At 41.2% G+C, this 16,016-nt stretch overlaps 1 protein-coding gene across 1 annotated transcript in view; it reads left to right on the top strand.

The window, feature by feature from the left end:
• Window positions 1-15,742, top strand: part of LOC142652879 (mediator of RNA polymerase II transcription subunit 1-like) — a 173,209-nt gene extending 157,467 nt beyond the window's left edge. Inside the window, exon 16 of the mRNA XM_075828565.1 lies at window positions 15,079-15,742. Coding sequence (XP_075684680.1) covers window positions 15,079-15,694 — 616 coding nt within the window. The 3' untranslated portion in view covers window positions 15,695-15,742. The remainder of the gene's footprint in view (window positions 1-15,078) is intronic.
• Window positions 15,743-16,016: the final 274 nt, after the last annotated feature.

Raw genomic sequence — 16,016 nt, 5'->3', positions numbered from 1 at the left:
TCATTGCTGGGGTGTCTATGAGCTGCAAATGCCTTAAATGCAGCGATTTGCTTTTGACCGCTGCATTTAAGGGGTTAATGGCGGGGATCGAAGCTAACTTACAGGTGACATCCGGGATGATGGCACAGACACAGCTTCTGAGCCGGTGCCATCCATTTGTCGTATGTATACGTCATTTTGCGGGAAGCACTGGCTTTCCATGACTTATACTTACGACAAATGTCGATAAGGGGTTAATGTCTATAACAATAAAACATAGATGTGTAAATGTAGGAGATGTCCGCCCACCTCACCCTCCGACACACATTTCACGTTCGCTTCTTCTGGGAGTGGGGAGAATATAGTATACAGCTTTCATTCCTGACTGTTTTCAACTGGTGATGTCTCCGGTTGTTTCACAGCAAGAACTGGTGTCATATAAAAGATTAGAATCTCATCTTTCATATGCCACAAGAACTGCCGTTCTAGGTAGTCCACCGCCCGATATGAGTCTGATTTCAGTGATCCCTTCCATCCAGTCTGAGTCTCTCACACTGTGAAGCAGCTTCATGCTGATGAGACAGCGTCGGAGGCTGTGAGGTAGCTCCACCTCAGGAGAATCGCTGGTGTTGATGCCCATTTGTTAAAGGGGTTTTCCCACGAGAGACATTTATGACACATCCACAGGATATGTAAAATGTCAGATAAATGTGGGTCCCACCTTTGGGACCGCACCCATCTCTAGAACAGGGCCCCCTAAACCCCCGATTAACCTCTGTGTTGCGGCAGAATGAGGTGTTTTCCGACCATGAAAAAAGTTACATGGTCGTGGAATTACGTAAACTGCATAACTCATGGAGCTACGCGGTTTACGTAAGTCTCATAGAACTTAATGGTAGCTACGGAAACAGCGTAGCTTGCATGCTATGCTGCTTCTGTAACTGCCATTCACTACTATTGGAGTTAGCGTAACTTTCTGAGCTACGCTGATTCTGTGTTTTATGTAACTCACGACCATATAACGTTTTTCATGGTCGGAAAACACCATATTTAGCCGCAACACACAGCGGCTGAACGGGGTTTAGTGGGCCCTGTTCTGGAGATGGGTGCAGTTCCATAGGTGGGACCCACATCTATCTGACATTCATGACATATCCTGTGGATGGTGTCATAAATGTCTCTTGTGGCAAAACCCCTTTAAGTATAGGCTCTTTTGCATATTTAGAAAAAAGCTCACAATTTTTAAAATAAACTTTTTGGGACACAATTTTCCCTAGCATTATCAGTGTGACAGCACCTATTCGATTAGCTAGGAGATATGGCATCACTAAACTAGTGACAGATAATCTTTAATATCACAGGAAATAACAAATGGCTGCAAGTTACTGGGCTGGACAAGAAAAGTTGCCAAAAACAAAGCCCCCTTTCTCTGAAGCTTCACCAAACAAACTTCCTGCTCTACCCGTCTCCTGCCCATTATCCTATTAATGCTGAGAGTTCTCTATTCTGCTTTCCAAGTGCAGGAGGGAGAAATGAAAACGGAGCAGAGAATCCTACAGAAAACTGAGGGCTGGAAGTCTGTGTGGTGAAGCTTCAGCCAATAGCTGCAGAGCACTGATGTCAGAGAAGGGGGCGTCTTTCAGCAACTTCTGTACAGCCCAGTAACATGCAGCAGTTTTAACCGCTTCCCGACATTTGCCATATGGGTATGCAAAGGAAATCCTTGACTTCCCGCAAATTGCCGTATCCAGACGCCAAGAAGAATCTGAGCCGGTGCCATCATCGCCGGATCTCAGCGGTATCTTACAGCTGACAACCAGCTGTAATGGTGGGGACCGAAAATAGCTTCGATCCCCGCCATTAACCCCTTAAGTGCAGCGCTCAAACGCGATCGCTGCACTTAAGGTGTTTGCAGCTCATCGGAACCTCAGCAATGACCTTTCCGGGGTTCCGGTGGCTGCAATGGCAACCGGAGGCCTAATACTGGTCTCCCGGTCTGCCTAGCATGGAAGCCGGTAAAGATCCGCCCGATGGCGGAGCCTGATCAGCTTCCGTAGCCGACGGCAAGATGGCGCCGGCTCAGGAGCTGATCCGGCGTCATCAGCGGTGGAAGTCAGCTGTATGTCACGGCTGGCATCCACCTGTAACGGCAGGAACTAGAGCTAGCTCCGATCCCTGGCATTAACCCCTTCGATGCAGCAATCTAAAGCGATCGCTGCATCTTAGCGGTTGCTAGCAGATTGCCAGCTCTGACAGGCAATCAGGACTGGCGACTGCTGCTATGGCAACAGGAGACACAATGGCCTCCTGCTCCGCCATCACGGAAGCCGATTAGGCCCCGCCGGGAGGCGTAGCCTAGTCTGCTTGCTGTGAGTGAATAACTGACAGATCTAATACATTGCACTACGTAGGTAATGCAATGTATTAGAAAAAAACATCAGACAGTTGGACCTTCAAATCCCCTAGTGGGACTTGAAACTTTTATTGTTTTCACTTTTTTTACACTTTTTTTTTTCAAGTAATAAAATAAAACACAATCACCCTTTTTCACTTAAGTCCTTTAGTATTGAAAAAATAATAATAAACCATACGTATTTGGTATCGCCTTCACCGTAACGACCTGAGGTATCAAAATATTTAATTTATTGCACGCGGTGAACAGCGTAAAAAAAAACGTAAAAAACTATACGCGTTTCTGTGTTTTGGTCACTTTGCCCTACAAATATTGGAATAAAAAGTGACCAAAGTCGCACGTATCCAAAAATGGTACCTATAAAAACTATAGCTCGTCTTGCAAAAAACAAGCCCTCATATAGCTCCGTCGACAAAAAAGTGAAAACATTATGGTTGTCACAACTTGGCGACAGAAAAAATACATTCTTTTTACAAAGGTAATTTTATTGTGCAAAAAGTTGTTAAACATGAAGTTCTATAAATTAGGTATTGCCGGAATCGTACTGACCCGCAGAATAAAGTTAACATGTAATTTATAACGCATGGTGAACGCTGTAAAACAAAAAAACGCACTTCTGGCATAGTTTTTTTTTTCGTTTCTTTTTAACCTGGCTTCCCAAAAAATAGGATAAAAGGTGATCAAAAAGTCGCATGTACCCCAAAATGGTACCAATAATAACTACTGCTCGTGCCGCAAAAATAGCCGCCTTACCACTACGTCTATGATAAAATTTAATTCGTTATGGCCCCAATAAATAAAAAATATGCAGTTGTGCCGGCCCGAGGGGAACATTTCTTCTGTTTCAAGAGGCGATTTATCAAGGACCTAAAATTAGGGAACCAGGAAGGGGAGGGCCCAAACATGTCCGCTGGAAGCGACGGTGCGCGTATAATACCAGGACAACACTTTCCCAGCAAAATTCCCCAAATTGCAAAGGTGCGGTGTGTAGACCAAAAGGGGCAGAAGAAAGGATGCCATATATCAGTGCGACACCGGCCTGTGCAGAAAGGATTGCTTCACAGCGTAACACACATCTATGGATCGTTTTATTGTTTTTTTTTACCCCATTATTATACCACCTGATTATGCCGCTGATGTACTCTGCCCAGCTTACATGTACCCCCACATTATAAACTGAAACACCAGCAATACTCAAACAAATCTACTACCAAGCAAAATCCGCTCTCCAAAAGCCAAATGGCGCTCCCTCCGCTCTGAACCCTACAGCGTGCCCAAACAGCAGTTTCCTTCCACATATATGGCATCGTCCGACCCGGGAGAACTCTTTTAACAATTTTTGGGGTGTGTGTCTCCAGTGGCATAAGCTGGGCATGACATATTTGCCACTGAAATGGCATATCTAGCGAAAAATATTAATTTTTAATTTGCACTTTCCACAGCGCATTCATTTATGGAAAAGACCTGTGGGATGTAAATGCTCACTACACCCCTTAATAAATGCCTTGAGGGATGTAGTTCTCAAATGGGCTCACTTCTCAGGGGTTTCTTTTTATTATTTCGCATCTGAGCCTCTGCAATTGTGAACCAATACTTTGTAAATCGCCAAATTAGGCCTCAATTTCGCAGGGTACGCTTTCACTCCTGAGCCTGGTCAAATGTCCAGGCAAAAGATTAGGGTCACATGTAGGGTGTTTCTAAAACCGGGAAACACTGCATAATAATTAGAGAGCTGTCTTGTTATAGTGGCACAAGCTGGGCACCACATATTGGCGTATCTAAGGAAAAAAATTCCCATTTTCACTCTGCAACATGGAGTGCACATTCATTTCTATAAAACACCTGCAGGGTTAGCATACTTAATACACCACTAGGGTGTAGTTTCCAAAATGTGGTCACTTCTGGGGGGTTTCCACTGTTTTGGTCCCACAGGCGCCCAGAAACCAATCCAGCAAAATCTGCACTCCAAATGGCGCTCCTTCCCTTCTGAGCCCTGCCATGTGCCCAAACAGTAGTTTATGACCACATAGGGGGTATTGCCGTACTCGGGAGAAAACGCTTTACAAATGTGGGGTTCTTTTTTTTTTTTCCTTTATTTGTTGAGAAAATGAAAAAATTTGCGTTAAAGCTACGTCATATTGAAGAAAAAGGATTGTTTTCTTTTCAATGCCAAATTCTAATAAATTCTATGAAACCTCTATGGGGTCAAAATGCTTACTACACCCCTAGATGAATTCCTCAAGGGGTGTAGTTTCCTAAATGGAGTCACTTTTTAGGCGTTTTCATTGTTTTGTCCCCTCAGGGTCTTTGCAAATGCGACATGGCCTCCACAAACCATTCCTGTTAAATGTGCTCTCCAAAAGCCAAATAGCGCTCTTTCCATTCTAAGCGCTGTCGTGTGTCCAAACAGCCATTTATTACCACAGGTGGGGTATTGTTTTACTCGGGAGAAATTGCTTTACAAATTTTGCAGTGCTTTTTCTCCTTCAGTCCTTGTAGAAATAAGAAAAAAAATAGCTAAACCTACATTTTCTTTGAAAAAATTTAGATTTTAATTTTCATGGCCTACTTACAGTAATTTCTGTAAAAAAAACTGTGTGGTCAAAATGCTCACTACACACCTCAAGGGAATTATCCTTGGGTATAGTTTCTCAAATGGGGTCACTTTTGGGGGATTTCCACTGTTTTGGCACCGCAAGAGGCCTTCAAACCTGACATGGTGCCTAAAATATATTGTAATAAAAATAAGTCCCCAAAATCCACTAGGTGCTCCTTTGCTTCTGAGGCCGGTGCTTCAGTCCAGTAGCACGCTACGGCCACATGTGGGCTATTTCCTACAACTGTAGAACCTGGGCAATAAATATTGAGTTGCATTTCTCTGGTAAAACTTTCTGTGTTATAAAGAAAATTGTATTAAAAATTAATCTCTGCAAAAAAATATGAAATTTGTAAATTTCTCCTACATTGCTTTAATTCCTGTGAGAAGTCTAAAGGGCTGACTTTTGGGGGGTTTCTAATATATAAGGCCCTCAAAGCCACTTCACAACTGAACTGGCCCCTGTAAAAATAGCCTTTTGAAATTTTCTTGAAAATGTGAGAAATTGCTGCTAAAGTTCTAAGCCTTGTAACGTCCTAGAAAAATAAAAGGATGTTCAAAAAACGATGCCAATCTAAAGTAGACATATGGGGGATGTTAGTGCACAGCGCTCTCCCTGTGCTCTGAATCTCTCAGCACACGCTGCTACAAGCAGCCTAAGTGCTGAGAGAAGACATCAGGACCGGATTGGTGTCGGTCCTGATGACGTGATCACCATGATAAATCTATCATGGTGTTCACAGCAAAGTTTGTTGCAGCAACAAACTTTCTGTGCTGTTTGTTACAATGTTTCTCTTTCCTCCCTGTCAGATCGTTCTGAGACAGTGGGGGAGAAGAAGCTGTGTGTCTCCTATAAAGACACAATGACTGTGAAAAACACACAACAACACCTCCACATAGATAGTTTAGTGTAAGCAGCTAGTTATAGTTTAGGTAGATAGTACTCAGACTAGGACAATTAATTAGTTAATTAGTAATTAATTAGGGCTTATCATGTGTGTGTATGTGTGTGTGTATATATATATATATATATATATATATATATATATATATATATATATATATACACACACACACACGTCTATGTTATATATATTTACTGTTTACTATTATATATACTGTGTGTGTGTGTGTGTGTATATATATATATATATATACATACATACATACATACACACGTCTATATTCTATATATATATACACACACACACACACACACACACACACACACACACACACACGTATTATATATAGACATATATTTGAAATTTGTTAATACTAAAAATTAATAATTAGGGATGTTATATATCTATCATCATATAGATATATACGTACATGTAATATATACGTATACACACATATACTTATATAAATCTCTTCATATATTTTACACGTCTGTAAATTCTAAATACATTGATTCATTGTTAGGGCTGATTCAGACGTGCGTGGCGTTTTTGCGCACGCAAAACACGTGGCGTTTTACCTGCGCAAAAGCCACTTACCTGCTCCGTGAGGCAGCATCATATGATGCGCGGCTGCGTGGTTTTCGTGCAGCCGCCATCATTATGACACGCCATTTGGATGTTTGTAAACAGAAAAGCACGTGGTGCTTTTCTGTTTACATTCATCCTTTTGACAGCTGGTGCGCATAACAGGCAGTTCGCACGGAAGTGCTTCCTTGCGACCTGCGTGGTTTTCACGCACCCATTGACTTCAATGAGTGCGTGATGCGCGAAATACGCGGAGATATTGAACGTGCCGCGCTTTTTACACAGCGGACAAACGCTGCGCAAAAAGCACGGACTGTCTGTACTGCCCCATAGACTTGTATTGGTCTGTGCGTGGCGCGTGAAAACCACGCGGCCCGCACGAATGTAATACACGTTCGTGTGAATCCAGTCTTAGGCTGTGTTCACACGGAGATTTTTGCAGGAGGAAAATTCCTCCTGCAAAAACTGCTCCAAATGTTTTTTGCACAGTGGTTTGACAAAAACTCGCCAAAACACTCGTCGAGGTGTTTTTTTTACCCTTCTGACTGATTGAAATGGGGTTTTGGAGGCGGAAAGCTCCTCAAGATGGGTCATGTTGCTTCTTTTTACCGCGATGCGTTTTTTTTGCTCACTGTAAAAAAGCTTGTCCACGGTGGCTCAGTGGTTAGCACTATTGCCTTGCAGCGCTGGGGTCCTGGGTTCAAATCCAACCAAGGACAACATCTGCATGGAGTTTGTATGTTCTCCCTGTGTTTGCATGGGTTTCCTCCGGGTACTCCGGTTTCCTCCCACACCCCAAAAACATACCCATAGGGAATTTAGATTGTGAGCCCCAATGGGGGACAGTAAAAAAGTGGACCTCTGTACAGCGCTGCGTAATATGTTGGCGCTATATAAGTAACTGAAATAAATAATAATAAATAAACTCCTATTGAAATCAATAGGAGACATTTTTGGGAGGTTTTTGACGAGTTTTGCGGAGCGTTTTCCGCGCCGAAGAACTCGTAAAAAAACTCAGTGTGAACAGGACCTTAGGGTTGTTCATAAATTTATTGATCAATGGATTAGTGGACTTTTTCTTTGTTACTTTTATTAAAACTGTTACAAAAAATAAGTAAAAAATGGCACGCAAGTTATATACCACTGAAGAGGCATTTGCTCTCTTGGATTCTGATAGTGAATGGGGTCACTTTTGGGGGGTTTCTGCTGTTTTGGTCCCTCCAGGGCGTTGCAAATGGGACATGGCACCGAAAACCATTATAGCAAAATTTGAGCTCCAAAACCCAAATGGGGCTCCTTCCCTTCTGAGGGCTGTAATGTGTTCAAATATAAGTTTATGACCACATATGGGGTATTGCCATAATCAGGATAAATTTCTTTACAAATGTTGGGGCGCTTTTTCTCCTTTATTCCTTGCAAAAATTAAAAATGTCTATGTTTCTTCAGAAGAAATGTAGATTTTCATTTTCACAGACTAACGCCCGTAAATTCAGCAAAAAACCTGTGGGGTTAAAATGCTCACTATACAACTAGATAAATTCCTTGAGGGGTGTAGTTTCCAAAATGGGGTCACTTTTTGGGGTTTTCACTGTTTAGGTTCCACAAGACCTCTTCAAACCAGACATGGAGCCTAAAATATATTGTAATAAAAAGGAGGCTTCAAAATCCACTAGGTGCTCCTTTGTTTCTGAGGCCGGTGCTTCAGTCCATTACCACACTAGGGCCACATGTGGGGTATTTGTAAAAACTGCAGAATCTGGGCAATAAATATTGAGTTGCGTTTCTCTGGTAAAACCTTCTGTTTTACAGAAAAAATGGAATAAAAAGGATTTTCTGACAAAAAAGTGAAATATGTAAATTTCACCTCTACTTTGCTTTAAATTCCTGTGAAACACCTAAAGGGTTAAACTTTCTGAATGCTGTTTTGAATACTTTGAGGGGTGAAGTTTTTAAAATGGGGTGAATTATGGGGAGTTTCTAATATATAAGGCCCTCAAAGCCACTTCAGAAGTGAACTGGTCCATGAAAAAATAGGTTTTGGAAATTTCTTGAAAATGTGAGAAATTGCTGCTAAAAATCTAAGCCTTGTAACATCCTAGAAAAATAAAAGGATGTTCAAAAAACTATGCCAACATAAAGTAGACATATGGGGAATGTTAACTAGTAACTATTGTGTGTGGTATTAATATCTGTTTTGCAAGCAGATACATTCAAATTTAGAAAAATGCAATTTTTTGCAAATTTTCTCAAAATATTAGTGTTTTTCACAAATAAATACTGAATTTATCGACAATTTTTTCACAGACGTAAAGTACAATATGTCACGAGAAAACAATCTCAATCGCTTGGATAGGTAAAAGCATTACCAAGTTATTACCACATAAAGTAACACATGTCCGATTTGAAAAAAATCGCCTGCGTCCACAAGGCCAAAACAGGCTGTGTCCTGAAGGGGTTAACCCTTTAGGGGTTTCACAGGAACTAAAGCAAAGTAGAGGTGAAATGTAAAAATGTCATTATTTTTTTTTGCCAAAATTTATTTGTAATACATTTTTTTCTATACCACAGAAGGTTTTACCCGAGAAATGCAACGCCCTATTTATTGCCCAGATTCTGCAGTTTTTAGAAATATCCCACATGTGGTCCTAGTGCAGTAATGGACTGAAGCACCGGCCTCCGAAGCAAAGGAGCACCTAGTGGATTTTGGGGCATCCTTTTTTTAGAATATATTTTAGGTCCGGTTTGAATAGGTCTGTGGTACTAAAACAGTAAAGACCCCCCAAAACTGACCCCATTTTGGAAACTACACCCCTCAAGGAATTTATCTAGGGGTATAGTTAGCATTTTGAAGCCACAGTTTTTTTTGCAAAATTTATTTGAATTCGCATGTGAAGATGAAAATCTCCTTTTTTTTTTTTTTTGTGAAAAAAGTTTTTTTTTTTTCTACAAGGAATAAAGTAGAAAAAACACCCCAACATATGTAAAGCAATTTCTTCCGATTTATAGCAATACCCCATATGTGGTAATAAACTGCTGTTTGGACCCACAGCAAAGCTCAGAAGAGAAGGAGCACCATTTGGATTTCTGATTTTGCTGGAATAGTTTTCAGTGCGGTGTCGTGTTTGCAATGCACTGGAGGGATGAAAACAGTGGAAATCCCCCAAAAGTGACCCCATTTTGGAAACTACCCCTAGAAAAATTCCTTGAGGGGTGTAAAGTTAGCATTTTGACCCCACAGTTGTTTTGCTGAATTCATTGGAATTAGTCTGTAAAGGTAAAAATCTACTTTTTTTTCTGTAAAAACGTAGACCTTTTTAATTTTTACAAGGAATAAAGGAGAAAAATCACCCCAACATTTGTCAAACAATTTCTCCCGATTATGTAAATACGCCATATGTGGTAATAAAGTGCTGTTTGGACCCACACCTGGGCTTAGAAGAGAAGGAGCGCTATTTGGCTTTTGGAGTTCAAATTTAGCTGGAATCTTTTTTTGGGTGTTATGTCGAATTTGCAAAGCCGCCAAGGGACCAAAACAGTGGAAGCCCCCCAAAAGTAACCCCATTTGGGAAACTACACCACTTAAGGAATCTATCTAGGGGTATAGTGAGCATTTAGACCCCATACCTTTTTTTCCAGTATTTATTAGCATTAGTGTAATGATGGGGTTATGGAAACAGACAAGTGAGCCCTAATCTACCCGCCACTCAGTCCCTGCCTACTTGCAACGACCCGCCCTAGGCGATGGGGTACAACTGGGCGACGGTCCCTACGCTCAATAAGTGCACGACAGACAAACAAACAAGGGTACACAGAAGCTAAGGGAAATGGGGCAGTTGCCCACGGCAACACCGTGAGCAACAAGAGAAGTGAACGAGCCTAGACAAACCAGGAGTGTACGAGGTACCAAACGCAGAGCAGGAGAGTAGTCAGTAAGCCAGGGTCAATATGAAGCAGGGACAAATAGTTCAAGAAGCTGCAGCAGGGCCAGGAAACCAACAGAGAAGAATCGCAAGCAAGGAGGAACAGGAAAGGCAGGTATAAATAGACAGAGGGCGGGAGCTAGCTCTGTCTGGCCAGGCTGCGATAGGCTCTCCCACTCCTAAGCCTGCCATCCTGAGTGGTGGAAGATGGAGTCCGTCTCGCAGACATAGAAGCAGGTGCAGACTGATTACCTATTGGCGTTGATACAGAAGCTGTGCCTGGCAGATCCTTTACAATTAGGCTGTGAAAATTAATAACCACACTATTTCCACTAAAAAGTTGCATTTTTTCAATTTCCAAATAGATAAAGGCGGAAAAAGCACCCCAACATTTGTAAAGCAATTTCTCCCGAGTACAGCTATACCCCACATTTGGTCATAAATTTTTTTCATTAGAAAGTAATTAACCCTTCCCGAACTGATCAATGTTTTGCTTTTTCTCTTTTTTGTTTTTCCTCCCCGCTTTCAGAGAGCCACAACTTTTTTTTCTTTTTCTGTCAATAGAGTGGTGTGAGGGCTTATTTTTTGCGGGACGAGCTGTAGTTTTAATTGGTACCATTTTTTGGTAAATTTTTATCACTTTTTATCACATTTTTTGGTAGAGCTAAGGTGACCAAAAAACAGCGATTTTGCCGTTTAAAATTCGTTTTCACGGCGTTCACCGTGCGAGTTCAATAATGGTATATTGTAATAGTTTGGACTTTTTGCGGACGCAGCGATACCAATTTTGTGTATTTTTATTTTTTTTTACATTACTTTAGAGAAAAAATGTGAAAAGGGTTTATTTTTGGATTTTTTCCACTAATAATAACTATTTACTTTTTGTTTTTACACATTTTATTAGTCCCCATACGAGACTTGAACCAGCAATTCATAGATCACTGGTAGAATTCACTGTAATACTAATGTATTGCAGTATATTGTCATTTTTACAGACTCCTGTAACAGCGTGATCTCTGTTTCTGTCCGTTAGTCCCGGGTATCCGCTGTAATACACAGCTGACACCCGCAGCGTATGGCGCAGGCTCAGCGTGTGAGACGCTCCATACATCACATCCCACACCACGACATGCTATTAAGTCGTGGTGTGTGAAGGGTTTAATGCACAGCGGATGGTGCAGAGTGAAAATTAAAATTTTCCACAGATGTGCCATTTCAGTGCACTATATGTTGTGCCCAGTTTATGCCACTGAAGACCAATACCTCATAAAATATTAACCGGGTTCTCCCGGGTATGGCGATGCCATATCTGTGGACGTAAACTGTTGTTTGGGCACGCTGTAAGGCTCAGAAGGGAGGGAGCGCCATTTGGCTTTATTGAGGGCAGATTTTGCTTGGTAGTAGCTCTGGCGTTTTGCTGGTATTTTAGTTTATAATGTGGGGGCATATGTTGGTTGGGCAGAGTACACCAGGGGCATAATAAGAGGGTATAATAAAGCGGTAGATAAACAATAATAAACTTATAAATGGCGCCCGATTTTATACGCTTTTGGAACACTGCACATTTTGCATCGCTATATTCTGGGAGCCAGAACTTTTTTATTTTTCCACCATCGCAGCTGTGTGAGGGCTTATTTGTTGCGGGACAATCTGTAGTTTTCATTGGTACCATTTTGGGGTACATGCTATTTTTTAATTTTTTTTATTTATTTATTTTATTTTTGATCACTTTTTATTCCATTTTTCGGCAAGCAAGGTGACCAAAAACCATCAATTCTGACAGATTTTTATTTATTTTTTACGGCGTTCACCCTGGGCTATAAATGGCCAATATTTTTTATTCTGCGGGTCGATACGATTACGGCGATACTTACATTTTGCAGTGTTTGCGCAATAAAATAACTTTATTTTATAAAATAATTTTTTGTGTCACCATATTCTGAGAGCCAGAACTTTTTTATTTTTCAGTCAAAAAAGCGGTGTAAGGGCTTGTTTTTGCGGAACAGGTTGTAGATTGTATTGGTACTATTTTGGCGTACATGAGACCTTTTGATCACTTTTTATTGTATATTTTGGGAGGGGTGGTGACCAAAAAAATAGTGATTCTGGCATAGTTTTTAGTTTTTTATTTGCGGTATTCACCGTGCGGGAAAAATAATTTTATAGTTGGGGTCGTTACGAACGCGGTGATAACACGTAAAAAAAAAGTACACATATTTGGTAAGTCTTTTATTATAGGAAAGCCATTATTATAGTAAAAAAAAAAGCAGTTCTTGTTTGTCACTTCACTTTTATTTGTACACTTCTTTTTTTTAAAACCTTTGTTATTCTTTTTTTTTTTTTTTTTTTTTTTTTTTTTTATTGACCCACTAGGGGACACTTGGGGTATGTTCGCACGCAGTGTTTTCAGGCGTATTTCGGGGCATTTACGCCTCGAAAAACACCTGATAAAACGGAAGCTGAATGCCTACAAACATCTGCCCATTGAAATCAATGGGAAAAACAGCATTTAGTTCATACAGGGCGTCTTTTTACGCCTCTGTTTAAAAAAACGGACCGTAAAAAGACACTCCGTAAAAAGAAGTAGCATGAAAAGAAGCCTCGAGAGAAGCTCCAAATTTCATTTTCAGCTTCAAAAACGCCTGAAAATCAGACTGTTTTCTCTGAAATCAGCTCCGTATTTTCAGACCTTTTTTGTTAAGCGTGTGAACATACCCTTAGACTTGCAGCTCTTATCGCTGCTAGAACACATTACACTAACTACATAGTGTAATGCATTCCAACTGTCATTGTGACGTGACAATCACACTGACAGGAAGCCTCCGGCTGGTCCTCTTAGGCTTCTGTACATGGCAGCCCGGAAGCTATTGTCTGGCGTCCGGTTGCCATGGGTACCATCGCCAGCCCCCATGATTACACGTGGGGGCTGCCGATCTGCTCTTAACACCTTAAGTGTGGCGATCGCAATCAAACGCCGCGATTAAGGGGTTAACTGCCGAAATCAGCGGTGATGGGCCGCTGACCGGCAACGGTAAATGCAGGGCAGACACCCTGCACAGTTAACTGCCGCTGCGGTGTACAGCCGCGCGTTGGTAAACTGTCAAAGCACTGACTTAACTGCACGTCGAGGTGCACGAAGTTACTGCACACATCGACGTGCAGTTACGTTAAGATGCGGGAAGGGGTTAAATAACCCTAGTAGGCCCATTTTACGAATCGTGAAAATTTGCCGGTGTTTCATTTAATTTAATTGTTGCCCATAGCTCAATTTTGCTAAAGTGGGTAGCCATAAATAACAACCATCAAGTGTCACCCATTATCACATCGGTAGAAACTCCATATAATATCACCTACAAAACCAGAAAAGAGTGATAGACTAACCCACATGTAAAGGTAGTTTATAAAGTTTATGCCGATTTAAAAATGTTTTACAAGCATGATGTAGATTAGGAATTACTCCAAAAAACCGGTATGATGGAAGATACCTGGCACCATTTAAGTGAAATGGTATCCCAATGAGAAAGCGGTGACTCGAAACTCACATTGGGGCGTGGCATGGTGTAAGCCAAAGGACTTGGCTTATTGGGATATCATTTCACTAATCGGTGCTACACTACACGGAGTTAAAAAGCAAAATCAGACATGGTTTGACATTGGTGCTATGATATTGCGATGTCTGATTTTGCTTTTTAACTGTGTAGTGTAGCACCACTTAGTGAAATTGTATCCCAAGAAGGTAGATTACTGATGGTCCCAAGTCCTTTGGATTACACATTGTCACGCGTCAATGCGTGTTTCGTGTCACCGCTTTCTTTTTGGGATACCATTTCACGAAGGCTACATTCAGACGAGCGTGTGCAACCTCTAACGTGAAGAACAGCCGTATTTCACTTCCGAGATGCACCTCTGCGCGACGCGTTATCACGGATCCCTCATAGACAAGAGCCTATGGCAGGATGTGTGAAAACACAAGAAAATAGGACATGTCCTATTTTTCCAAGGACCCTTCACATGGTCCGTTGAAATAATGGCTATGTGAACGCCCCTATTGAAATAAATGTATCCGTGTGACGGCTGTGTGAACTGCCATCACATGGACGAGTTACACGCTCATCTGAATGAGGCTTAAGTGGTGCCACACTACACTTAGTAGGAAGCAGATCAGACATAGCAATATCATAGCACCAATCTCAAACTAGGTGAGTCTCCACTTAGGTATATAATAGTTTGTGGCATAAGTCTAAGGGTACTTTTACACTGCTCCACGTGGGCCATGTAAACTATCGACGAGACCGCTCGTTGCTCGTTCATCGTTGCCCTGTTTACACAGGGCAATTATCGGGAACGTGCATTCTATGGAGGCTCGTTTGCCCAATAATTGGCGGGTGTAAAAGGGCTCTAATCCTTCCTTCCTACCGTTTTTTTTTTTGTTTTTTTTTTATGGATTCCTTTTCTACCTCCTGTTTTTAAAACCTTTTTTCATTTTGTATAAACCTTATTAACATTTTATCTTTTACGTGAGGGTAGTCCCATCACTCCTTTCTTGTAGGTGAGGTGTTTTGCTTTAATTTATAAAAGTTGAGATTTAAGTATATACAAAAGATAAGACATGGAAAAGAATAATGCTTAATAGGGATAACATGAATGGCTACAATTGATGTTTTTCGTCTTCTATATCAGGTGCATGTCAATTCCCATAACAATGAGAACTATCTTCAAGAAGGCAAAGGAAGTGGAAGTTTCCGAGGATATGGAGATACATTGTGCAAACGGGAAGAATGTTTTGTCCCCCCTCTGTTCAGAATATCAAAAAGAAGCGGTGACTGAACAACAACCACAACACCGTATACCACAAGATACACAGTCAACCTTTGAGAATAATAACCCCAATAATGTCTGTGCCCATGATAATGACATATTCCCTGATGATAATGGTGGTGTCCCTTCAGTTGATTTGTATGAACCTAGTGCCTGTCCAACTCTAGAACCAAACTCCAGCTATTCCGAAGACCACTTTTTAAATCCTGTAGAAGTCAATTCTAGTGGGGTAGATGAGCGTAATTCCAGTGTTGCTGAGGAATCTTATTCTAGTCTTGCAGAAGAGCCAAGTTCCAGCATTATACAGGAACTTAGCCCTATAATGGCCGAAGTCCCAAGTCCCAATGTAGCTGAGGATCCAAGTTCTAGCATTACAGACGAGCTCAGTTCAAGCATTACAGACGAGCTCAGCCTGAGTGTTTCAGGACTAGGGATGCCACAATCCATCCCGGAGCATGAACTGGATGAAAGCTATTAATAACCAATAAACTATGTTAATATTATTCCGCATAATAAATGCCTAATTATTCAGCAGTTTCTGGTCTTTTTTTTTTTTTCTTCGCCTAATAAGGAATTCCATCCTATCGCAGAGAAAGTGGAAAACCTTTGGATCTATAAGCAAAAAAAATTGGAAAGGGTAGCCAAGACCATGGTATATTCAGAAAGTGTTACCACCCATGTGTCCACCCTGGGATTTTAAGTGATCTCCACAGAATTTGTTTATGTATGTACAGATTAGATTAAACATACAATATATTGCATGCTGCACATGGCACCTTTGGCTGGAGGGGTTTCAACCA

This window comes from Rhinoderma darwinii, chromosome 5 (assembly GCF_050947455.1).
Source record: "Rhinoderma darwinii isolate aRhiDar2 chromosome 5, aRhiDar2.hap1, whole genome shotgun sequence".
Classification (NCBI taxonomy): Eukaryota; Metazoa; Chordata; class Amphibia; order Anura; family Rhinodermatidae; genus Rhinoderma; species Rhinoderma darwinii.
The sequence above is the reverse complement of the archived record's forward strand: the minus strand, read 5'-3'. Positions and strand labels throughout refer to the sequence as shown.